General features: G+C 34.4%; 1 protein-coding gene across 5 annotated transcripts in view; it reads right to left on the reverse strand.

The window, feature by feature from the left end:
- LOC115452964 (uncharacterized protein CG43867) overlaps positions 1-27,974 on the reverse strand; it is a 341,602-nt gene that overhangs the window by 52,817 nt on the left and 260,811 nt on the right. For all 5 annotated transcript variants that reach the window (XM_037437426.1, XM_037437430.1, XM_037437427.1 and 2 more), the window contains exon 5: positions 10,829-10,891. In XM_037437426.1, coding sequence (XP_037293323.1) covers positions 10,829-10,891 — 63 coding nt within the window. The remainder of the gene's footprint in view (positions 1-10,828; positions 10,892-27,974) is intronic.

Consider the following 27,974-nt stretch of genomic DNA (forward strand, 5'->3'; position numbering starts at 1 on the left):
TCTTTCAGGTGTACGAAAACAAAAAAATATTGATCTCTTAAATGTATAGGATGTATAATAAACTGCAGATCACGTTTGAATGGATATTTATGTTTGTTTAACACAAGGAATTGACGGTTTACGGCAATCAGCACGTTCTTGTTGATATATCGTATGTTCTTCATTAGAATATATTTCTTTGGGATATTTTTATAGCAATTTGTATCTTAACTTAAATATATAAACTTAAGTTATATACCATGGCAACAAAAAGTAATAGTATTAATGCTTACAATTATTGTTTAGCAAATAGTAAAGTGAACATTATAATTTATAATCAAATCAGATTTTGTCTCCTGTAAAGTGACCCAATTTGACATTAGCGGTACTGGTTGCCGAACGTCGATAAATAGTGTGGTGTTAATCTTTTTTTGCAGAGATGAGATGTTAAGTATGCGCCAATATTATTCATGAGTTTTGGCAAACTTCCATGTTGCAGCAAAATAAGTTATGTCATTCACATTGCCTATCAAATGTTTCGAGTAAAAAAAGTACAGATAAATAGGTAAAACTTAAGCTTATTTAAGGAAATTTATGTTTAGGAATTATTATATTTTTACCTTAAATAATATACCAACTTATGTCCAAAATTCTGATAAGTCGTTGTGTTTTGGAATGGTATTCGTTCTAGTTTAAATTTTTCTTCTATATAGTAATGACAAATTAAGGCGATACCTCAAGGTCCATTTTCATACATTTTGTTTCGGCTTTAATCTGGGTAACTAAACAAGTATTGGCAAGTAAAGAATTTAAATTCACGTCTAGTTAGTGATTAGTTCTCGCAGTTGAAAGAAAAACGTAAAATAATTAATAATCATGGATATTTCGGCCTTTAAAATTTAATATGACGAAATTTTAAAGGCAGAAATATCCATGATTATTAATTATTTTTACATTTTTCTTCAACTGCGAGAACTAATCACTAACTAGACGTGAATTTAAATTCTTTACTTGCCAATACTTGTTTAGTTACCCAGATTAAAGCCGAAACAAAATGTATGAAAATGGACCTTGAGGTATCGCCTTAAAACAAACAAAATATTTTCCAATACACCGCGTGTAGGTCGAAGTCAAATGTTGGCGGGAAACGCACCGCGCAAGCGTACTACGGAACAGCTGAGCGTCCATGTTGCTTTGTCGTAGACTAGACATCATGCCTCTACCGAGTCTACTCACACGGCATTGATTACAAACGTTTTATTCATGCTGTCTATGAACTATGACCTATTATTTCATTCATCAAACTAATTGGCTATAGTAAACCGTGCATGTTAGCGTTTACTATGACGTACACTGCTTATATCGTTCACTGTATAAGATAGGAAGGTGCTTGACATATATTTCAAAACACACACGAAACCCTCATAGTATGCGCCAGTTTGTTACTGCAATACGTTGATTCATAGATTAGTTTGTTTTCGGCAAATGTTAAAAAAAATCTACGTAGGTCATAATAAAGGGTTTAAATTTATTTTACTAATTAATATTAAAAGTGCAAATCTACTTTAAAATTAAACGAAAAGGAAAATAATACAAAGATTTTACACGACCTATAGTTTCTAAAAAAACATTGTTGTTTAGATTGTTGAACTCAATACAACAAAAAACTAAGAGACTAATCTCAAATAAATTATTTTAATTTTTTAAATTCAGAATAAGAAAGAACATAGCATATGCCGAAAATTAAAAAAACACACATTCGAATTTTAAAATTAGGCAATAAAAAGCGTTTAATACTCACGGGTGATTGCTATGAGTTAGTAGGGTCTGTTTTCTTCATGGATTGACCACGCTTCTCAGCAAATTCTGCGCTCAGTCTGTGAGCCTTTAGCGTATTCGGTTTAGACATAATAACACTATCACTAACCGGATTACTCCAAAATTGACGAAATTGACGATTGATTTGACGGCAGTAAATATCTTATTTCTAAACACGTAAAGCTAGCACTAGATTCGTTGTCACTTATGATTAAAATTATCACACACGCGTACTATAACACTAAAGCCACCGAAAGCGATGCTGCTTATCTAGAACACAAATAAATTAATAAAGAGGTCCTATTGATCAAGAGTATTTCTATACGAACGTTCTTATGTTCTGAACGCGCGACGGTGAATGGCGATAGCTTGGTTTTCGCGTGTACACTAGCACGTAAACTATTATGACTTAAAGACGGAATGAATTTCTTTTATTTTATATATTTTACAGTTAAAAAACGAGAAGAAAATGTTATGTATATACAGGTATGGGACGAAGTTGAATCGGCCTGTGGCTTGGTGTATAAACTTGAAGTTGGCTGCGAGTCAGCACGCATGCGTAGAAGGGTGGCCGTAGCAGCCGTAGCCTATTGTTGCCAGAGCCAGACTTTCGATGCGAAAAAAAACAATACCATAAAACTAATCCATTGATATATTCCGTGAATTTTATTGCGGAGTAATAAAGTGCGTTTTCGTTTGATTGACGCGCGAATTGAAAAGGCAAATGGGGTGAGATGGGGTCAGGGATAAAAGGCAGCCGGTTGGGTTATTATGTCATCGTTTAAATATTGTACAACGTGAGAGATGTTAGTGGATGTTTGAATGTTTTTATTCACATTGACTTTGGAATGTACATGTCGCAAAAAAACGATGTTTATTTTCCCTCATCTTTACTAAATAAATTCTGAACTCGAATGCGGAGGAAGACATTAGTTAGCGAGGAAAAGTAAATTACGTAATACCAAACTAACCCATTTTTACGTATATCTCCGCATAGGGTAACGTGTCAAGGTTAGCTTAGGCATTTTATATCCATTCTATTACCCAGGGGAGGACTTGCAATGGATTTAATTAAGACTCTTCCTCCTGAGCCTGCTATATCATTACCGCTTAATAGCTTCATAAAGAAAGTAAAGTTGTCTCCATTTTTTTATTACTTATTTGTTAAATTTTAAATTCGTTAAATAATTCACATTATAATGATTATGACTTCGAAGCTATAACAAACCAAAAATGAAAGGCTGGGTAAGTATTATATTTTGTTCACGATATCAAAGATGGATTATTTTGCTCTGTAGGAAGAGTAACAAGGAAAATGTCATATTAAATAACGGATCCTTTCATCTTATAGAATATTAACTATAGTACTTCGTAAAAGGGATATTAATATTTTTATTCCCGTGCTCTATTTTGTACCTATTTCAATTGCAACTTACACACAGCAAGTCAGCCAGTATACCGGCAATAGAGGCTGACATTATTTTCGACATTATGTTCTACTACATTGTACTTACTAAGTGGTTGATTGTAGCCATTTTGTCGTGCTGAATACAACCGAATTACATGCCTAGCGAGTTATGGCGACCTAACAGTAGCAAGACCGCCCTGAACTTTGAATTAGAAAGCATTGCACGGCAATGAACTTGCCTCGTCTGTTTTCGACCTGAGACATTGGAATTTAAATGAACTTGCAAATTGCAATGACTATCTATAGCGCAGGGTGAAATCTTCCGTATCGGAATCCGACACAACCTATACGTAATTATATTCACAAATACGTTATAACGATTATTAGATTTTACATAAACTAAGAAAGGGAAGCCGGCATTAATAGGGGTTATATGGAACCTTCCCAATTGGTGGCTATGTCATCAAACTGCCATATAACAGCGGTAGATATAGACAATATTATAACACTTATCTACACTTAAAAAATTACCAGACACATGGAGTATCATGTCTTTGTCATTTCATTTAATTTAGTGCTTCTCTCACGTTGTCCAAGTAAATAATGGAATATAATATAGACCAAATACAAAGTCAAAATCTTAAAAAATCGTAAACACAGTGAAGGATTTCATTTTTCGAAAAGGATAAATGAAGGCATAAATGTGGTCTGGAAATCTTTCTAATGATAATTAGATTACACATAAATTACGAAAGGGAAGCCGACAGGAATATGTTTATATGAACTCTTTGCCACTACAGAACACTGTAGAAACTATGTGCATTAACTGTCGTATAATAATAATAAATAATAATAATATCAGCCCTGTATTATATACTTGCCCACTGCTGAGCACAGGCCTCCTCTACTACTGGGAGGGATTAGGCCTTAGTCCACCACGCTGGCCTAGTGCGGATTGGTAGACTTCACACACCTTCGAAATTCCTATAAAGAACTTCTCAGATGTGCAGGTTTCCTCACGATGTTTCCCTTCGCCGTTAAAGCAAGCGATAATTCACAATGAATACACACATAAAACTTAGAAAAGTCAGAGGTGTGTTCCCTTAGGTTTCGAACCTGCGGACATTCGTCTTGGCAGTCCGTTCCACACCCAACTAGGCTATCGCCGCTTTTTACTGTCGTATAAATTATCAAATATTAATTTACCCACTATATCAAGTAATAACCAGGTCGCGAAAAATCTAGCGTATTTCATTGACTTGATTATCTTTTTAAATAAAATTCATACTTAATTCCTCTAATGACAGTATGGAATGATAAATAGAGCGTTGTGTTTAGAATAGGAAAAAAAACACGAAACGATTTATTGTGATAAGTTGAGAGTGACTTACGCATTGGTCTCTCGACCAATCACAAACATCAAAATTAAAAATCGAATTCTGAGTCGCGTTGTTTTGGAACATTTTAGGGCAGCGTTATCGTGACGTTCAACATGTTTTTTTATCTCAGATCATCGCGAAATTATTTTTAAATAATCTACGACTTTATATAAAATCTCCGTTATAAAACACACATTTATAGAGTTTATTACAGTGTGTACACTATGGAATTGATATCGTTTGTTTTACGAGCACGCAAATGAGTTCGCACGAATCGTGAAGCGATAAAATACAGTTGAATAGCCCGCCCTTTGTTATGTTGGGATTCTCCTGGTTAACTTGAATGACATGGTTTTTTTATTTATAAAAATAGTTTTATTTAAATATAGTACGTGTGTCTGGTGGAGATATGCTCCTTAAGATAAAATTTTTTTAAGAAACAATGACTAATTTATTTCGTTTCGATTCTCATTTAAGAAACGATAAAAAAATCACTAATTTTTAGACATTGTTCTAGGACCTAAGTTTATATAAAAAGTTAATATAAATGCAATAAAGTTTAATGTACCGTGAAGAGTGTAAATTATAAAGCTAGTAGCCTATTTGTCATCCCCATCGTGACCACTTCTCCGATTGTCAGCATCAATAAATCTCAAAAAATAATAAACTGTCCTGTCAAAACTGTTTCAACTATCACGAATGCAAATGAAAATATTTAATTAAACCAAAATGAACATAAAGCCAGTGGACAACAAATCCTACTGAATTAATAATTTCCAAAAATGAACGTACAAAGCGTCCGGAGCTGAGTGAGTCATAATCCGGCAATTCATAAAATCAATAATATTCATCCCCAACAGAACTGCGTGCACTTGTGTACTCTGCCGTGGGTTCGGTGATGTACCGTCAGAACAAAAAGATTGTCTATTATTGTAGTTGGGATTTTATTGGCCAGAAATAAGATATGTTTCAAATTTTAATTTGAATAATCATGGAGTGAAACTGCCTTTGTAGCATTTTTAAGAGGGTATATTTTTACATTTTATAATACAACTAGCGACCCGCCCCGGCTTCGCACGGGTGTAATATTTCTCCACTATTTAATGGATGTTGTTATACATATAAACCTTCCTCTTGAATCACTCTATCTATTAAAAAAAACCGCATCAAAATCCGTTGCGTAGTTTTAAAGATTTAAGCATACAAAGGTAGGGACAGAGAAAGCGACTTTGTTTTATACTATGTAGTGAAGTTCTCGTCCGCGCCATGACTTAGTGTCTGTGCAAACGCGATAAATTCTATAACTACTGAATGGATTTAAGTAAATAAATAAGATAGTTTGAGAACCTGACGAGGACAAACAACTTTTTATCCTATTAAAATATATAAGCGGAACTTTTATCTTTGAAAATAATTCTCATGCGGCTGAAGCTGCGAGCTTAAGCTCAGTAAATAATTTTTTTCGACGTTAACTGAATTTTTCCATACTAATTTACATTAGAAATAAAATTGTCGACCAAAACTAATCGTTTCTGTAGATATAAATTGCTTAATGAATTTACGAATGTATAAAAATAATAACTAGAATATTAGATAAAAGGATATTTCACTTACCATCCATTGCGTAACATACGTCTTTAACTATTTTGTCATAAGATTTTTTTTACTTCAGTAACTGTCAAACTTATCATATTTCATATAGAATTGTCATGCCGTCGGTACATTTCACCCTTGTCAGTAATCCCCGTCGCCCCCCATTTGTCAGTTGTCAGCGGCCGTGTGTATTCTAACAAATGTCCCAAATAAGGGTCTGTTTTACGACGTGACGCTTTGCTCGTTTCATAATCTTGGGATGCAGTGTAAACGTTTCTCAAATATATACACAACGATGTAAAATTAAAACTCTTTCAGATAAGCTAATATTCGGCACATTTATTCATGATTTATGACACATATCATGCCTTTAAATCGAAGGGCAGGCAGAGGTGCTGCTAGGGCATTCAATTTTCTCTGTATGTTCCGTCTTATGTTGCGATAGAGGCCAGGCTATGCTATAGTTGTACAGTACATACACATAAAAAGTTATAATTAATTCAAACATGTCAATGGTTATTGTAATGATAATACTAATTGCGCCTCTGCCTACCCGTTTGAGATAAAAGCCGTAAGTGTGTGAGTATGAAATACTCTAATTATATAGCCCAAAAACCGCAACGACCAGTAGGTGCACTTATTACACCTCCGCCTTCGAGGACGTGTTTCTAAGGTGCACTAATAACACACCCATCTCAAAATGTGTATGTAGTTTAAATCAAGTTAGCTTGTAAACTACGCCTTAACCGAATGGGACGGGAATTAATTTATTGGCCTTCAACAGCAGATAATTAAATGTCTGTCTGCTTATTGACACGAAAACCATTAACGGATTTATTAGTCCGAAATTGTATTGCGTGTGTTTATTAATTGATGGTGTTATGGCGACGATTTTATTGCGTTGTGGTGAATGTTAATATGTCAATGGAAGATAAAACTGTTTTAATTTAAATTGCTATTTCTGTCACTTATTATATTATTGTCTAGCTGACCCGACAGACGTTGTCCCGTCTTAACTATGAATTTGCAGCGCGCAATCTGTCAATCGCTGAAATTAACTCTTCTTAAATTTTCTAACGTTCCGCTCAACTTCCTTAATTTTTTCTTTCATAAGATCCTTCTCCTGACCATAACAAACACAAGAACAAAAAAAAAATTGTGTAATCGATCCAGCCCTTCACGCGTGATGGCGTGACCTAGGGAAATAGGGATTCATTTTTATATATATAGATTATTATATTGATTACTTAATTCTATGATAGTCTGCAATGCTGATGATAAGTTCTCAAATTGCACTTCTAACAATTTTATTCTTTAAAATGATAATGTATTTAAGTCGGCAAATTAATATCAATGACTTTAAGATTGTTATTATATTGACTATGTTTTAACATAAGATCTCGTGTAGTCATTTTAACTTACAAATAAACGTTGCTCTATATTTAAGTATCAACTGAGCCATCATAATTTACTACGAAGAGTAAGTATTCCTTCTCGTCCATCTATGTCCTAGCTCCCAAACTCATTAGTCTCCGCCACGAAGAACGCCATTGTTGCGCTTTTTTCGTTCTGATGAAGGTCTCGTGACGAACAAAACCTCGGCGCCTGATTAATGGAAAGATTCTGCTTACCCCCATGACTTGCGGGTTTGTTGTTACGCGTAAGAAAATGTTTGTTTTGTTACTGGAGGTTTTTATCATAGGTTTTAGAATGTTTTGCGTTACCAAACTTGATATATTTTAATAATATAATGAGCTTTTCGCATAAATTCATACTTGTATACTCGACGGGGATGATAAGTAAAGGAAATGATTACCTACTTGATTTTCGTCATATTTAATTAGTTTTGATATGATAGGAAGCGAGTCTATTGAATTCGCGATCCAGGCTCTGCAAAACTTAACCTCTTGACCGCAAAATGTATTTTTTTCAAAGAAATTATTTACTTGTTAAGATTAATAGGTAATAAGTAACTCATTATTACGAGAACCAGAAATGTTCATATAACTGTCTTAAAAAATAGGCCCCAAAACAGATTTTATATCACGTGAGACCGTGGGAAAAAACTAAAGGCATAAAATAGCCAGAATAAATTGCTTATTTACAGTAATAGGGTCACGAGCTGAAATTTATTAGCTCTAGTTTCCTTTTTCCAAATCAGTAACGTGGAGGTCATTGCCCAATACTCAATGCCTGCAGACCAACCCCTTCGTTCTTATTGTTACGTAAACTGTTGCCAACGGAGCGTCAATCGATTGCCGAATCTTTGCCTTGAAAGGACATTGTCGAAAACGGCCCCAGAACCAACAAAGGTGTGACTAGCACCATAATTATTTATGTATTTTTTTATATTATTTGCAAATATGTGTATAAAACGGACAAGCTGCTACATCCAAAATGAATATATAAATGTATTGTAACGACTTAAAGTCAAAGTCGCCGACATGTTTACAACTAATTGTGTATAGAGATGTACCGGTTCGACAAAACGATAAATCTAATTACCGATAATTAATTATTGAAACATTTTAATATATTCGATTTGTGAGCCGATATGTTCTTTAATTATTATAATAATATTTAATCGAGCAGTGGATGCGTCTCAAATAAATAAGTAGTAAGTGTTAGGACTAAATTGATTATAGATCAAGTCGTCTATGAAAAAAGTTTTTTTTTTTAGTTTTTAATTCATATTGATTTACTTTGTTTATTTAGATTCTATATTAGCGACCCGCCCTGGCTTCGTACAGATAGCAGAGCATAATATATTATGCGAACATTTATTTTTCTGTCGTACAAAATATTTATGAATTATACATATAAAAAGTAGCGTTCTTCTCTCTCCCTCCATCCGGGGGCCTCAAACTCTCTCCATATTAAATTACTATCGGATCCGCCCGTGTGAAAGATTTTCCGGAATAAGGGTCCCGCTAAATATTTTTCCGAATAAAATTAACGCTATGTTGAATAAAATCGATTTTTGTATAAATGATCGATATAATGGATCCAGAATCTAGTCGAGTAGTATCCCTAATTCTTACTTCATTTTTCAATTCAATTTAATGTCACTCACACTTCACTCATCAGAGACAAATAAACTCGACTCTCACTTTCCATATAATATATTATAATTCTCTGACTCTCACTATAGCATTGACGATTCGGCTATTATAAAGACTCTGTGCGGTTGATTACGATATCGACATACACTGGCTGTGATTTCTGGACTTTGTGAACTGATGTAACAATTTACCTGGCATTGACAACGGATACGAAATGGAAATTGCTTTTGCATTAATTGTGGCTCTGCTGGTGGATCCATGGTGTTGGAGAACGAGCAGATTCGCCATTGTATACAACAATGGACAGCGCCTCGTTTGGTAAGCACATTTTTCTTTAATCGTACAAGTTTAACTGCCGCCAAACTTCTAGTTCGCTCCTCAGTTCCTGTTCTTGGTAACTGCGTGGAGACAGCGAATAGAGTCTGTATACTACCTACTACACACTTTAGCATGTGGCTGTGGCAACTTAAGAGCAAACTAGCAAGTATATTATTGTTTAAAAAGTGTGTGTCATATGCTTGAAGGTTTCTTACATTTAATTCAGCTGAAAGATTTGAATACATAAATCTGCTTTCCGTGTGACACAATATTAATATATTGCCATTCTAATTTGAGCATAATGTGTTTGTTTGTTTTTTTTTCAGGTTGTAGCCCTTGATCTTATATGTACAGCATGTTGGACCACGGGCCAAGAGCCTATACATACTTCTGCTGTACCAATGTTAGTAGAAGCTGCGTGCTCTGTAATAGAATGTTGGAACTCCGGACTCGGTGATTGTGATTAGCAAAACTGAATTGATAAATAATACCATAACAACAACCCTCCTGCACAATACTCAGATAATATTTTATAAAACAATGTAGGTGATGAGGAAATAAATAATATGAACTAAAAATATTTTTTTATTTGTTTAATTTAATCTTACATGCCCTAAGAGTCTACCAAAAGTGTGTAAAATATGCCATGCTTCTGATGAAGCATGAATGCTCAACAGTGCGCCTCTGTCTGTCTCTTCGGGGAATACATACGACGTACGTATATATAGAAAATACATAAAATCTGAAGGTTACTCTTAGAGGATGTAAATACTATAACTACATAATTAGGTACCTTTTTACTTATAAAAAATTATATGAATCAAGTCTTAAAATAGCCTAATTTAAGTAAAAAATAATCAGATACCTACATAGTGATGAATCTTTAGGGCTTATATATATTAGATAGGTACTTATATCAATAAAAAGCATATTTAAAGCGTAAATGATAGGACTATAAATCTACCTTGAACATTGAAAAGCTTTCAATGTTTACTATCAATTATAACCTCAAAATCTCATCGTTTTTTTGGATTGATGCGATATCCCAGCTTGTCCGTTTTATAAATAATATGTTATGAGAATTTATTAATGATTCTAAATATTACAAACATTTTTCCATTGCTGTTGGTTCCAGGGCGAATTATGTATGGGCACAGAACAATGTCCTTTGTGAATAGCAAAAGATAATGTGTAATTATAAATAACTATGTTAATATTACATTTTTTATTGGAATTGATTTAATAAAAAATAGTAAAATCTGTTTTATTACCTTGTCTTCCGCCTCCTCGGCCCTGCCCTCGGCTTCCAGGACTCGCTGCTCCAGCTCCGTGAGCTGAAACAAAAAAAAAGAAAATACAATATAAAAGATGAATTTTGAAAAAACAATGCGCCATTCGTTTGTTCATTGAATGTAACAACTAGCGCCATCTCTGAGCAAGGCGGGTAAAATGCGAACTACGTCGCTCCGAAGCTCCGAATTTCCCACGAACCATTTTCCGGGGCTTTCAGTAGTGACGTAGCTCCGCCACCACCCGCTAGATGGCGCTAAAACGTTATATTTACTTTATTGAACCACGTGGTGGGAGGTGCGTCTAAAATAGGCATGTCGTAGGAGAAATTTACAATTAGCCTTTAAGTGTAACACCTAATATTTTTTTTATGTCGTAGGTAAGAAATAACAACAATAAATTACTGAAGCAATTATTATAATTTATTTTTAATTTCTTTAATTCTGCTTTGCCAGTATTATAATGTGAGTTGTATAAAACGTTTCTTTTATCAAGCTTTTTTTTCGTTGACCATATTTTGACTACGATAGGGATCAAGACTCGAACTAAAAACTTAGGTCATTTTTCGACTCGTAAGGCTCAGGTACAACTGTTCCTAATTAAGGCAATTAAATCCAGATCTCTAGTTTAATAGCGTAGTATAATATACATAACCAACGAGATTTTCATTTAGTACAATTTAAATACATAACGTGATACGCACTTTACAAGACTCCAGATGTTTTAAAAATCACACTACACCAGCATCTTCCTACAACCTACGTAGATCTATTTATAAGGGAGGCTGTAGAAAAGGTATTATTGTTATGTAAGAGAGTATTCGTGCGGTTTGTGAGCCGCGGGTGGAGGGACGGGGACAGCGGCGGGAGGGGGGGATCGGGACGAGTGCGCTGTTCAAAATGTTATGCGTCTGATATATGGGTGCTAGACACGTGTTAGCGTTTCAAAGGGTTATATTAATGGCGTGTATTCTGCGTGCAAGTGTGTACACAGCTTTATTTATTTTTGACGAAGCGTGTTTAGGGTGTATATATACATACCTACATTTATACACAAGAAGAGTCTAGTTGCGATTGAAGTATACTTATTGTATATTTATAGCCTGACCAGGGAAATAAGAAACCTGACTGGAAAGAGCCATTGTTGCTTTTTCATTTTAAATTTAGCGTTGTTCGTACAAGATCTTAGTTCCATAATTTACAACATGACGAGATTTTTAATTTCCTTGTCATACTATAATTCGTATGTGCAGCTATACTGTATCGTGATCCTTTTGATTAACAATGCTACTACAAATATTATGATTTACAGTGTAAATCCATCGTAAAGACAACAAATAGTTAACAGGAACGAAATACCTACCACGGCTTATTCGTCATTGATACACACTTGCTACTGAAGCTTGAGATTAGATATCAACAAATCGTTAGTACTTACTAATAAACTTAACTGGTGGTAGGTCTCTCATATGTGAGAGTCCGCCTGGGTAGATACCTCCGCAATGTCTATTTCTACCGCCAAACAACATTGTGTAGTCACTGTTGTGTTCCGGTTTAAAGGACTTTGTAGCTAGTGTAACTACTGGACATAATAAGACTTAACATCTCATGTCTTAGTATGGCGAGTGCAGAGGAATTCTAAACAATACTTTGTAAATCAAGGTGTTAGATGGTGTTTCTATTGTTTATGGGCGGTCGTATCACTTACCATCAGGCGAAAGGCAAGCTCGTCTCATCATTCAAAGCAATAAAAAAATACCTCAAATTTGATAGATATACCGCCTAGGAAATGCAAAATCCCCCTACGTTAACTAGACAGGAACTTAATTCAAAAGCAATTTTAGCATAAACGCGTAATCCCTAAAGACTGTTTATGCAAATGAAAAACGAACGAACCAAAATACAGACAGCAAAATAAACAAATCCAGGAAGCGTCTAACGATGAAACAAACAAAAACATGTGAATTCCGATGCAAGCCTTCAAAGGCGACGTCGAGTATGCAATAAATCAAATCCAACACACTTTAGCCGTAGAGCGGAAAGAAATTATATAGATTCTTTTATTATTTCTTACATTGGAAAGGTAGTAATGTTTATTTGGATCTTAAAATAAAGCGAAGATTATGGTCACTTTGAGAATGTAGGATTACTTAAAAACGACAAAATAATTATTTTTTCATTTTAATTATTTTAGATATACCAATTGCGTTAATTAAATGAATCAGTAGTGGTTATACAAATTCGGATATTTTGCCTAGTTTAGACTTGCATTTAAGGCCTAGTTGGTTGTGGAACGGACTGCTGAGACAAATGTCCGCAGGTTCAAACACCAAAGGCACACACATCTGATTTTTATAAAATTATGTGTGCATTCTTTGTAAATTATCGGTGAAGTAACATCGTGAAGAAACTGACATACCTGAGTAGTTCTCTATAGGAATTTTAAGGATGTGCGAAGCCTACCAATTCAATGTGATGTTCCAAGTTTGTTAAATTAATCAGTTAAGTAACGGTTATACAAAGCCTGATATTCAGTTTGGATTAATCTTGGATTTAAGATAGTAGATTGTAAAAATCGTACTCTATAGCAAACTTTATTCGGCGAAACATATTGTTATGACGTTTCAACACGGCTCATCATTCGCCATGTTTATGAGAACACTGCTTACGTGCGCTAGCACGTGACATTGCCTTTAGTCACATATCACTACTAAATCGACATAATAGGGAACCAAGCCTTCCATGACCAAACCCCTTGACCTCCTACACTAAACAGACCCTCTACATTCGTGAAACAACTGAAGGGTCTGAGTAAATTGGTTACTGTGTATTTATAGCCCAATAATATGACACATTCGGGTCAAAACCTCTTGTCAGGTCCTCTTGAAGAGTAATGTCAGTTTTATTGACATTTGTTGTATGCGAGTGTTCTGATGGAATTTATTATTTGACACTTGGAGTTTTACGATGACCCTAAAATGTTATATTCCTAAAGAACCTGAGTGTGAACGCGAAATGAGGGCATTTGCTGACAAAGATTTTGTAGCCAGATTAAAATAAACTTCAAGTACATCATATAACGAAGGATTTGGAGATATTTTATGATTTGTAATTTCTCAAACCAATTTAAAACTTTTAGTATATTGTCATCATGTTTTGGGAATGTAATTAATATAAATTAATGGTTGTTGACTAGGAAACAACGAGGGTGCTAATCACCATAAATATATATTTTAGTCTTAAAAATATTACTAACTGCTTGGCTCTCTACCAAAAACAATTTGTATCAATACAATTAGTAATAGTCCAATAATAAAGAGACTTGAGTCTACGAAACCAAAGAATTACGTAGAATCAGACAGAAAAAATGAATGTCAACAAAGAACCGACAAATCTCGTCTACGTAAAAGCGAATCTTTCCCCAAATCAACCATCTATGAAGATATAAATACAAAATATGATTTACTGTAACCAATTTCTTGGTTGAGAGCACTTCTAAAGAACGGTAGCGCTGTTGACTTGGTGCGTTTGTGAGGATGAGACATCAAACATAAGTCAAGGCGGACCGTCGATGCATTAAATAAAGTCCTTGAGGTATCGACATAAAAGGGAATTCATAAATAAGCTCGGCACAAATTGGACTAAGGTACAGTAAATTTGGCCGGCTTATTGCAAATCATAGTTCATATTTTATTTGACAATTTGAACTTTTAGTTACGGTATTCTTTTTTGAGATTATTTATTTATTTATGTGCCAAAGGGATTTTCTCCAGTCGACCTTTGGGAGTCGCAGAGATAAACAAGATAGGTGCACCCGCAAAATGTGAGATAGCTAATTTTACTTAATATATAGATAATATATTTTCTTGTTTATTTTATAGTATAACGTTAAATGCTATGCTTATCATCAAAATAAATCTTATCTATACAATATTCATATTTACGAGTTCCTTAAAACTTTCAAAGGTCATTTTAACATTAAATAACACAAATTCCAAATTCAAAACACATTTTAAATATGGAATCCTTCAAAATTCGCAATATCTCAATTCGTTCGACTTAACGGAGCAAACCCGCCAAAATCCGTTTCAATTTTCTGCATCGTGTAACATACTGAAGATTCGAACTGAATCGTGGAGTTTTCCACTGGACTTCGCAGCTTTGAGGTCGCCCTGCGGCTTGGAACTAACGCGTCGCTTACCGAACTAGAACTAAATAAGTGGTTCTTATAGGATTAGTTTTGAAGATAAAATTATAGGGAAAGTTTAAATATGTCCTCTCAGTGTGTCCAAAAAGTGTTAGCAAAACATTTTAGTACGGTTGCAAAATAAAAATTAAACTTAAACCAGCGGATATATAAAAAACGGATTTAGCAGTTACACGAAAGTTATTTAACCGATTTTTGCATTGCACAGACTAGGAATATATTTAGGAAACTTTAATTTAAATCAAACAATAGTTTGTTGATGTTATTATTAACCGGAAGCAGTAAAATATCCTACATTCGCTTGCAGACTGACAAGTTTCTGTTCTGTCTGACAACATTCACTTCACATGACAAAATGACCACAAACCATTTCATTGTCACGTCAAAACAATCCATCATTAGTCAAATTCATATTAAGCAGCTCCCAAAGGATGGGGCGCGGTGATAAAGTAATTATCGGTTTCACAGCTAAGCAATTATGCCACAATCTATCAATTACAGCGTAATAACATGTGCCTGTGAGACGGACCGTGTTTATATAAACACGCTTTCCGCAATTACACGAGAAACTAAACGAAAGTATCGTTTCATTTCGCTGCTTTGTTGGTTTGAATGTCTGTTCGAAACAAATTTATTATTACTTGGTCTATTAAATCACATTATCGCCTCTATTGCTTGCCGGAAGAGCATTTAGGCTGTGAATTTGGATTCGTGAGTCAGTTTCCTAAGAATTCTGGAATTTCTCCCAACTAGAACAAAAAACTACGCAAAATATTGTTGCAATACTTGTAAAAATACGTTGCGCATAACGCACGTTGGAATGAAATAATGCCAAGTCTATATAGCCACATTATTGGAGATATATCGATGATTCATAGATGGCACTAGTTTGATAATCTATTTATCCTTGTGGCACAAGCGTGAGTAAATACTAGTCCTGCACAGGCATAATCATTAAAATAAGTAAAAACTTTATATGATTCCTTTTAGAAAACATATAGTCGTTCAAACCGAGGTATTTGAGTGAACTTAAGCGTATACTTAACCTTCATTAACGTAATTGTTTATTTAAAAAATCAGTCTGCCTTTTACATGTAATGAAAACTAAAATTATTAACTCGATATAAGAACTCGTGTTTTAGATTTCAAATGTTGATACGCTAACAAAATTTGAATACTTAATTACGTTACAAGTTGGGCCGTAAAAAATTAAAACGCAATTCTAACTTATAACTAGACTTTTAAACCCAAATTTTATATCGGGGTTAATGTGTATTTTAATATCGCTTACAATTATAACAGTCGAAAGCAATTACGTAAACTGTTTATTTAAAATGTACCAAAAAGAAAGTAAAGTCATACTCCTAAACGAAGAAACTCAATTGAATTTAGAATTCACTTTAGTAGGGCAACAATGTTAGCATCTATCTAACATCCAGTTTATTTAAAGGCAATAAACATTTAGAGCGGTGGTCGAAACGTCCGCTCCAAGTAGCGTCCGAGCGACAAATGGGCGCGTGGACGCAAGACGATACTCGCCATCAAAGTATTTACCAACTACCCGCCATTATGGCGATTCAATGTACCGTTTACCAACAGCTCGAGAAATTTTATTGTTCCCATGTGTATTTAAGGTAAAATCTAAGTTTATACAGGATTCTCTCAGTCCTACAAACCTGGCATTAGCTAACGATAAAAAAGGAGCTTATGTAGTTTATGTTCGGATTGCAGACCCAAGTGAGGGTTTAAACTAAAGCTTTCAGTGGCTTTTTATAAGTAATATTTGAACAAAATTGTTTTTATATTACATGGCATTTCTTTTTGTAAAATTTACATTTCTTTTGCAACGTTTTGACTTGTATACGTAAGATTACAGAAACACACTAAACATAATTAATTATATCCGATTTATGACTATTTGATGCTTGTGGTATTGGCTTCTATTTAAGATATTCCTGGGCCGTTGAGATTTGTCTAACCGGCTACTTATTGTTAATTCCTCTGATATTGTGGATGACTATGACCGGCAATGAAAATTCACTATCCGGTGATGAACATAAATTTGACGACAAAAATTTCTATTCTGCCTCACGAGCATTTCTAAGGTTCTATGTTTATAATTTAAACTTTATCTAGCCATTGTGGCAGTTAAGACATAACTTTAACCGCGATGGTAACAACCCTCGGTGGGTAAGCAAAGTTCAGTCAAAAATCTCAGATAGCTATTTTAGTTAGAGTCTCGGGACTGCAAACTTTAACGTGGAATCTTCAAAACCGTTTTTGATCGCTTTTATTTTTATTTTAGGAGTACTTTAAAACTAAGTCGCAGTTTCTGCGAGAGGCCAAACTTTGTGATTAAGTTAGGAAAAGAAATGTATCTATCTATTCATTGGCAGCTTTGTTTGCTTCGTGACTGCTTTTTTGGGCTGCAGTAAATCGGAGTGATTTCGGATGAAATGTTTTATATTCTTGATATTATAGACTAGACTTCATTATAGAAAAAATAAGTTGAAATAAGTATTGACCATCTATATGCTTTGCTATGCATTTTACAATTGAATGTAGCAGCAGTAACTGTTGTTTAACGATAGACATAAACCATTATCATGAAGCGTTGAACCTGCTCTCAACTTTATTAAATGTTATATCTAAATTGTCAAGGACTTAATACTATGAATAATTTCATTCACGAAGGCATGCCCAATTTCTTCCCTAATTGCTTAAAGTATGCGTGAGTATAAGTACAAACGCAGCAAAAAGTTGTAGGGCGCATCTTCGGAAGAAATTACCTATTCAGTGCGTTCATCACAATTCTTTATCTTAATGTGGCCTCAATTCCCCAGTTTAAAATTTACTTTTATAGAGTTTATAAAGATACTGGTGTATCTTAGTGTTGAAATGAAGTTGCTACAGAGCCTGAAGCGTGCTATCTAATAAGATAAAACAAACGCGCTGCCGAGTACTCGTTATGTGCTAGGTACGTGAGACTGCCTCATCACCACGTTCCAATATTAGGTTATCCTACAGGCTCACTGGAAAATCTTACTTTGAACTAAATTGTCGCTGCTATTCTAAGACAGTATTTATTTTAGGTTCTATTCTTATTGTTGCTATATTTATCAATTTAACAGTTCTATTATTTACGGTAACTTTGTATGCCTTTCGAGTTTGAAGAGATAAAATGAAATTCTGCTAAATCATTATCCATACTTTGTTTGTTACTGACAGGGTATTAAATCAAATTCGTCAAAAAAGGTACCACAACTGCTCTTGTACAAAGGCAGAGAGATAAAGCTTTGCATAAAAGAGTAGAAACAAATATGGAGAATACTACGAATTTTTATCAGTCCAAATTCAAGTGCAGTTAAGGTGAAAACGGTGAAAATGAAGTACCTGCGCGCCGTGAGAGTGCACACATCCCGTGTAATTAGATGAAACAAACGCGACACCTCGCTCCGAGCCGCGCCCCGAGCTAAATGGAATTTACTTTGAGTCTTTCCAACAATTCCAACTTTATGTACCATGTATGGGATATAATTGTTACGTTGAATATTTTTTGGAACGATTACGAAGGTGATGGTATTCAGATTGTTGATGGCATAGGGCTGAGATATCTGGCAGCAAATGAAGGATTTTTTATCCAATAATGATGATCCAAAAGTAGACGATGTTGTATTGAACAATAGAAGGTTTATAAACTAATCCCCTTATTCATAGACGTTTTTTATCTAACGACCGAGTAAGGCTGTGATAACAAGTCTGTTTCTCAGTGCTGGCAGCATGGCAGTCTTCGCAGTGCATAGACGTAGGGCCGTTGTGATTGGCTAATATTGAAATACAACAATAATAACCAATCACAACGGCCCTATGTCTATTTCTCAGTGCCGTTGGGCACTGAGAAACAGGCTTGTTATCACAGCTTTACTCCGTCCTTAGATAAAAAACGTTTATGAATAAGGGGGTAAAACTTTTAGAATTTAGCGGCCAATGTAGGAATATTACTTTACTAAAATAGTTTGGAATTACTGACCATGTAAACCTTATGACACAATATATCAAACTTGCATTTTATACTGCCTCACTTTTGGGACTTAGTTCACCACGCTTGCTTACAGGTTAATCAAGTAAACCTAACAAAAGAATAAAAAATTCGGATACTTCAATAGAACCAATAATTTATTTCTCTTAGACACTGGCAGACTTTACTAGACAGATGTATTTGCCTTAGAATCAGAACAAGCTGGTCCAAAACGACTTGCTAAGTAAATGGTATTACACCCTTATGTTTTCAAACCATTGAGATTTGCAAAGTAATTGCAAAAACTGTGCAATTCACTTATTGTCTACGAGCAACACTTAAATCGAAATACAGTCTTCAAGTCTTAAAAACCGTTGAGGAAAAAGGGACGCGAGATTTCAATTGATTGCGCCACCGACTGCGTTCTTTACTTTTTATTTGCGCTTTAAATGCGAAGTTTGTAATCGTTTTCAATGCCTGTAGCACATTTACAAAGGATTTAAATATTGGCTTTGAGAAAAGTAATTATCAAACAATATTCGTTATGAGGAACATGTTCAATAGTCGACATCCTGTGGCTGATGATGATGATTCTTTATGAGATAAAAAGACCAGTTTCAACTTAGTACACTTTTTTCTAAAATGGAAGGTCCGTAAAATTAAAATACTGGCAATCTTAAAAACTACATCTTCCATAACTGACTAAATTACCTGCCCTGACACTAACTTGTCAAGTTCGGTGATAGTGCATCAAATGTAAGTAATCGGCGTTTAAATCCATGTGTGTTCTTTAGCTACTCTAGACAAGTGTAGGCACACTACATATAACCATCGAACTGGAGTTAGGTCAGAATCCTTTAATAGCTATATAACCATAAACTTCTAAAGTTTGTACATATCAAGAAACTCTAAAGATATATCCATTATTGTTTAAAATCGCATTACAAGGCATATCTATATCGCTGGGAAACTTTATAAAATCACTTCGGTCGGCAACACCTGCGAGGTAACGACACTTTGAAACGCGCCGCAGACTTCTTCTAATGGCCTTTATGAATATTGTGAATGTCGATTCTTGATTTTCGCGTTCCCATCTCCTGGGCCCTTATTCTGTATGATAGTGAAATCGCGTAACGCGGCCGTGTCATGTTATCTTCGAGAAATGTGTGTGGAATGGTATTCTGTAAGCAAAATTTCTATAGTACTAAACATGATGGGTTGTGTTACATGCTTGTTACGCACTGTTAAAATAACGTGCCGGATAGAGAATAAGGCCCCTAATAGTAGTGCAAAAAGACTTAAATATAGGGTTTAAAAATTAAGTTTCTCAAGACAATATAAAGGTTTACATTTTAAAATATAGATAGAGTTTGCATAACGATATTTTTAATTCACGAGACGAGTATGTATTCGGCCTGATGGTAAGCAATATGACTGTTTATAAACATTAGCAACACTACGCAAAGCATTGAATAGAAAGTACTGCATGATACTCCACAGCGCTCGTCATCCTGAGACATAAGTTTTTAAGTGACATAATGTCCAGTAATTACGCTAGAATGTCCTTCGAAGCGGGACACAACAGTGCAGACACACTATTACTGATGGCAGAAATAAAAATTAAGGTGGTTACTACCCAGACAAACCTTCACATACTAGAGAACTACCTAATATTACAATGCATGTACTAAAAATATATCCACCGCTTTATTAAAAACATACCGTTCCAATTCACGCATAATAACAGTACGACATTTTAAAATATAAATTAGGAAGCGCCCGCTCCCGTACAAGCCGTATTCAATGAGTTTATAAATCAAGTTTTCTTCTGAATCCACCCTCGGCTCGGAGTGACGAGAAAAATGTTTTTCATATTTGCCTTGACGCGAATTAGATTTACCCACAACTTTTTAAACCGTTGAACCTCATTAGCGCGCATTGTCGTGTTTATTTTTCTTGCTTTTCGTTTAACGATGTGCATGTTTCAATCTTTCAGTTATAATTTTTAAATTTATCCACTTTGCATACTTCGACAGTTCCTTATTTTGTTGTTTATTTTTTCTTCGTTCCTTTTTTTATATACATAGCTAGTTAGTTGAATGTTTTCTTTAAATCTAATTTCTACTACGAGTTTTTGCATTTTATATGCAAGATTACGTAGATTGGTAGTCCAAGCCACTGGGTGTCTTAAAAATAAATAAATGAAAGTGACGCGGAGAAAGTCAAGCTTTGCATACAATCGTGAATAAGAATAAAGTAGCCGGAAACAACACGATAGGCGCCATCTTTGCATGATTGATGTCCTGTTACACGACTGGGATTAGGGTTGTCACAAATACCGAAGTAATTTATTTGGTCAAGTCTACTGTAAAAAATGACGATGTTTCCTTTAATAATATATGTGAGAGTTTTTTTAAATTTTTATGGCTCACAATTTCTTATTTCAAAGTACTATTATAATTTACTATTTAGGTGTGATATGCTATTTGTTTTTTTTGTTTCATTATAATTTAATGTCTTTTTCGTAGCCCCGATAATAAATCTTTGCTTGTGTAGGTTCAATGTATCTATCTATATGTCAGTTGGTCTTATACTGGTATAATTTCATCAAGATTCTAACATATTCCTAAGCACGATCTAAATAAAATCTAATAACTGGCAACCCTACAACCCAGTGCTCAACAAAAGCAGTAACGGGCGCTTTTAATAAATTATTCCACAGCCCGCCTTGCAGCTTTCAGTGCCGATTTCAGCGAATTTAAGCACGATGCCATTATTAAAGGGAATTTTTAGATTCTGATTTTTACTTGATCGGTTGGATTTTTGAACGATTTTGGCGTTTGACGAACTGGCCGGATGGGGGGGATTATGTACGGTGTGTTTGATGGCAGGTTTAGTAGCTGCGGCCATTTTTCAAATTTATGTGTTCGAAATATTTTTATAGCTGAAGTGTCGCATTCCGCTCTCTGTTTCTGATATTATGTATGCGTTATTCTAGAATTGGTTTTAATATTTTTTGAATTTCACATTTACTGTCCAAAAGATGGTCGACATTACGTGAAGGCTTGGATTCATCTAGAGTTGTTTTAAGTATTTGTAGAATTTCACATTTACTGTCCAAAACATATTCGACATAACATGAAGGCTTGGATTCATATATACAAAGATTTCAAGATACAGATTCCAGTCATCATCCGGAATTTGAAAACCGCACATCGAACCATATCCATAGTTAAAACCGAGCTCCGAATTAATAGACAGTAGCATTCACTCCCATTCAAACTCCAGTGACGCTAAAATCGAAGCAGGCGGACCAATAACCGCACACTACATTGACCAAACCCCACACATAGCGAAATTGAAATCTATCTAAAACCCATTTCGTCGACCGTCGCTTGCAGTTGACAAAAAATACCGCGAATCAACAGAACGGGGGCAATCCATCCGCGTATGGATTCTGCGATTCCACGTATGTTTTGGCACAGTGGAATATTGTTAATCTTCTATGCATTTTAATGCTTTTAAGAATTGTAACCCTGTAGCTGTGCCGAAGGATGAAGTTTTTCGAAAGTTAACCCAACATATAGGTACTAATATGCATAAACGTGGTTTACAAATCGTTATAATGATAATTAGATTTTACATAAATTACGAAGGGGAAGCTGGCAAGAAGCGGGATATATGGACCCTTTGCTACTTCCCTATAGACGTAGGCAGATGTTAGTACAAGCTTCTAGTACCATGTGATGGAATGAACCTGATAGTGCCACTGTCTTTGTGTTTGGATGTGATGATGATGATGATAGCTTTGTTAATGACCATTGCCAGAAGCTTGGCATTTAAAATTAAATGATCGTTATTTTTTTTCTCTCAAGTTTTAACAGTAGTTTTATAACCTAACTCATGTAACACAGTAGAAAAAGGCAAATAACGGTAACATTTTTTAAAAAACATGTCCTCAATCGCTTTGGGCTACATTTTCTTCATAACTTTTTCTTATTTATTTTTTAATCATAATTTTAACAAAATTCCAGCCATTAATTTCTGTATCGTTCAAGTTTAACGTCTGATTGATTGATTCGATATGGTAAGTAGCGGTCTCATTACAAGTTTATGTAAATTTTATAACTTCGTCCAATCTCATTTAACTTTTCCCGATAAAATACATGATGAAAATTACCAGCTAAAATTGTTTTTATTTATATTAAAACATGTGCTTTACCATCAGAACTTTAATAAAACAGAATATCGAAGAAGTTATTTTGCCGACTGCAAGCATTGGGCACAACTATAACACCGTTTAAAATTAAATATAATCGGGTATAGTGCAATTGATTGTGACAAAACATTTCAATATATATTTATTTATACGTGAAGAAAAAGTTTGTGCCTCTTTTTAAGCACATTACACGCACGAAGAAGTGTGAGAGAGGTATAATTAAAGATTCCTATAGAGAAGTGCAGAATAATAAAATTTATTTATATACGTCACAAATATAATAAATTCGATTGACGAATTTCGACTAATAGTAGCTATAATACCAAAAGGGAAGTCGACATTTTCAGTTCAGTCACTTTCAGTTTTAACTCTTATAAATGCATTTTTGTCACTTATGCTCGCTCCGATGATATAAAATACTGCAAGGCTCTGCTGTCTGCATTATGTTCGTAGACTGACACATGTTTTAGGAATAATAATGCCACTCAGACACACTTAACAAAAGAAGCCGATATGATGACTGTCAAAGAAAGACGCGTCTCTCGTGTCTTGTTATTTGAATACTTTTTGTATTTAACATCGGGTTATCAGGACCTGTTAGTGCTCTCCCAGGATAGTACTGTGTACTCTCATACTGTGTACTAGATTTTTATACATATTATAAAACAAAGTCCCCCTTTCCGTCTGTCTGTATGTTATCGAATTTCTCAAAATCTACTTAATGGATATTTATGAAATTTAGTATAGAGATAGTTTAAAACCCTGGCTACGTTTTATCCCGGAAAACTCGTTCACACGGGCGAAGTCGCAAGCAAAAGCTAGTATAAAAACCTACAACGTAATAAAATCAGTTCGTACAGTTAACTACCCAGCTTATAAGATCTACGTTAAAGTATGAATGTGTGTGCGTTTACTTTCATTTTTCAGTAAGTAGTACCGTGCCGCCCTCGTGTAATTAAAACACCAGGTGTAATATGTAAGCTGAAGCGATTTGCACGGCGGAAGCGTTGCTCCGAGATGAGTACGTCTGTGTAATGAGCCTTGAAGTTAAGTAAGCTCTCTACGAAGCACTAGTTTTAACGCCAGCTCCCAGTAGCTTTCATCGACTTATGTGTGGTGCAAGCGATGAACTTTGCACGTTTGAAATTATAAATTTGAATAATCCTCAAAGTTTTGGTTAAGTCAAAAGTTTGTTGTTAAAGTAGTTGTTAGAATGACTTTCGGATTATATAATGGAATGTTAGTTTTAATAATGTAGTGCCGTCTTTGTTATTAACTACGGCACCATAAGACACTTTATAGCAAAAGTTTTATGGTTTATTGTATAACCTCTACAGGGATAAAACCTTCATAGTATATTTTAATAAAGTTTTTTTTGACGAATCTTTTTGGCTACGGGCAATGGTATAACGGCAGACCATTTAATAAATCTATCTCCGGGAAAAGTCACAACGAAAAAATTTGAAAAAGCATGCAACAACATAATATTATGATTAGTGGCCTCCATCCTAATGTTCACTTAATTGTCTAATAGTTTTAGTGATTTACGCAAGCCGGGATTAATCAAAACAACCATCAAAAGATACAATGCATTTTGTATGCGAAATTGACTAAGAAAATAAATAATTCTCAGATTTCCGCTCATAACTTACGCCAGGAAAATATTCATCCCGAATCATGAATTTGTTGAGACGTTATTATGGAGAGCAGGGATATTTTAAAATATTATATCAAGATTTTGATTTAATCTAAATTAGTAAAGGAACATAAATGAGTTAATTTATTAGGAGATTCTTCCTATGCGAAAGACCGTCTAAGGAGATACTACAATGTCAATTTTTGCCAAACAGAACGAAAGGACTGTTGCATATATAGATGGTTTAATATGAAGGACATTATAAATGTACTTACTGAAGATATCTAAACTAAAACGTATTGCAGGAAGACAAGGATAATACGAGAGCTTGTGGTTCATTGTGATTTAATTTCTTTGACATTAGTTGTTGTTGATGTAAGTAGAAACAGCGGACGAAGTTTGCCAGAATCATTCAGTGGCTTTCCAGACCCTTCCTACCCCTTTGAAAAGAGCCGTGATACTATTTATATATGTGCTGCTTTTTATGAGCTGTCATGACTTATGATTAGGGTCTGTTTTAAAACTCAATACCTAGTTTAAGAAATATAGGTAGGAATAAAAATATCATTTCTGGGTGATAATGCATCGAATGTACCCTGTTTTTAATACCTTAAATCATAAAATAGATTATATTTTATACAACCCAAGAGGTTAAAGGTTTCAAACTGATTAAAAATGATAGTAAAAAAGTATATTTGTCAAAGGAAATGAACAGTTTTTGTCAATCAAAAAAACACGAATAACAATCCCGCACCCATTCACGCGGGTTCAATCAAAATAAATCACGGTAAAACTGGAATAAAACTAACATCAGATTAAACCGCTCTCGAAATAGTAACTTTTATTTTTCATTTTCAAAATCGTTTTAATCTGAAAACAAACTGCGTAGTGAGAAATCCAGACAGCTACATACGTGCACTTGACATTTTTGAATACTTAAACCTCACACCACGTGACGGGTATTTTTACGTGCTTTTGAGTGCGTTCGCCCCTTCACAAACACCCCTTGCGCCTTTTCCAAATAAATTCATTTATTCGTAACGTTTAAATAATTTAAATGCATGGATTAATTTATTAGGACTATGTGTTTAAAATTTAAATTTGTTCATACTCAATTATAAAATATGACAGTCTTTTTATTTTTGCATTTGACATTATACAGTGGCATGGTGAAAGTAAAATGTGTGCCTATAAAGTAAATAAAGATTAAAATAAAATTATTTATTTTATTTAGGAAAATAAAGCAGCACCATTCCAAACATATGAATTAAATACAATTTTACACTAGCCAGTTGTCACAAACATTTATTCCAAAGTAAAACAGTTTTCAGGTTTAAAAAATTACTTTACATTTGTTCATAGTATGAAAATATATAATTTCCACTCACACACAAAATTCTATTATTTCGTCCCAATCTCTGCATTAAGACCATTCCGATCGCTTTTGCTCCCTAAATAATTTGAATGTCCCACTGTTGTGTCGCAGGGCAGGTTTTTGCACCACAATTTATTCACTGGTTCGTATCTCCGTTGGATTTTTTTGCGCTAAAGCTGCGTTTAAATAATCGCACGCCTTTCTCCTCTGTTTATCGTGCGACATTAGTCAGTGCTCGATCGGTACGCTCCGTGAACTATTTGTATTGTAAAGTTTTTAATTGAGTCGGTTGGCTGCAAAAAGAATACGTAGTGGATTTATAATGAGAATTGTTTTTTCTTGACCGTGGGCGGTTAGTAATTGTTAAGGGGGAGAAATATTGATCCGTTATTATTGTGTAAGGGATAATTTTTGGAAGTACTGAACCGATTTAAAAAATCTTTTACTAATAGGAAGCTATATTACTCCTGAATGCTATAGGCATTTGTATCCCGGGAAATATTAATCTCGGAAAAACTTTTTCACGCGGGCGGAGTTACGGGCAAAAGATAGTTATGATAAAAAAATGTAAAAGGACTATTTTTGGCATGATAATTTCATTGCAATTTAGTATAATACACTTAAAAAAAATATTTTTTACCGTTACTTTAATTGTTTGAATAATTTTACACGTGTTACAGGGCTAGGGATAAGTGTATGAGGGGAACACGAATGCCATCCTGACCTACATTTTAAGTAACTCATTTTCGAGGGGACGTTGCAACTTGTTTGAAAAATGAAGCGTCCATATCGAACCCATTAGTAAAAAGACGTAAGTGATTACACTAGTTTATTGTAAATTGGATCTTTTGGGGCTATCTTGTAGCACATTATTGTGCGTTATTTATAATTGAAGGGTCATTATTCGCTAAATAAATATGCTTTAACTGTAACATTCTGATAATAATATGTGCCACGAGTGACTGTTTAATCTTCTCGTGTAAATGTACGCTTATATTATCTATAGGACTTCTTTGGATACAGGAGTATTTTGCCGTGCTAAGTTCAAAAGTGGTACCTCAAAAAAAAATCAAATATTGATATTTATGTCGTCAGATAGCTTGAAGAAATACCCACCCAATGAACTTACCTAAATAACGGTATTTTGTTTAGAAGTTGTGAAAAAAAACCTTAAGGCGATACCTCAAGGTCCATTTTCATACATTTTGTTTCACCTTTAATCTGGGTAACTAAACAAGTATTGGCAAGTAAAGAATTTAAATTCACGTCTAGTTAGTGATTAGTTCTCGCAGTTGAAAGAAAAACGTAAAAATAATTAATAATCATGGATATTTCGGCCTTTAAAATTTAATATGACGAAATTTTAAAGGCAGAAATATCCATGATTATTAATTATTTTTACGTTTTTCTTTCAACTGCGAGAACTAATAGTTAGTAGTTTAGTTACCCAGATTAAAGGTGAAACAAAATGTATGAAAATGGACCTTGAGGTATCGCCTTAAGAGAGTTTCTGTATCTCAGTTATACATAAAAAACTATAAAACTATATTTACAAAACTTCGATTATCTCGAAATAAGGTTTCTCTTACATACCGCGTTTTGCGCTTAGCACGGCAGTATTCTAGGTTTCTAAAATTAATTATAGATGTGTATAAGTATTCATTTAAGGACTA

This window comes from Manduca sexta, chromosome 11, assembly GCF_014839805.1.
Source record: "Manduca sexta isolate Smith_Timp_Sample1 chromosome 11, JHU_Msex_v1.0, whole genome shotgun sequence".
NCBI lineage: Eukaryota > Metazoa > Arthropoda > Insecta > Lepidoptera > Sphingidae > Manduca > Manduca sexta.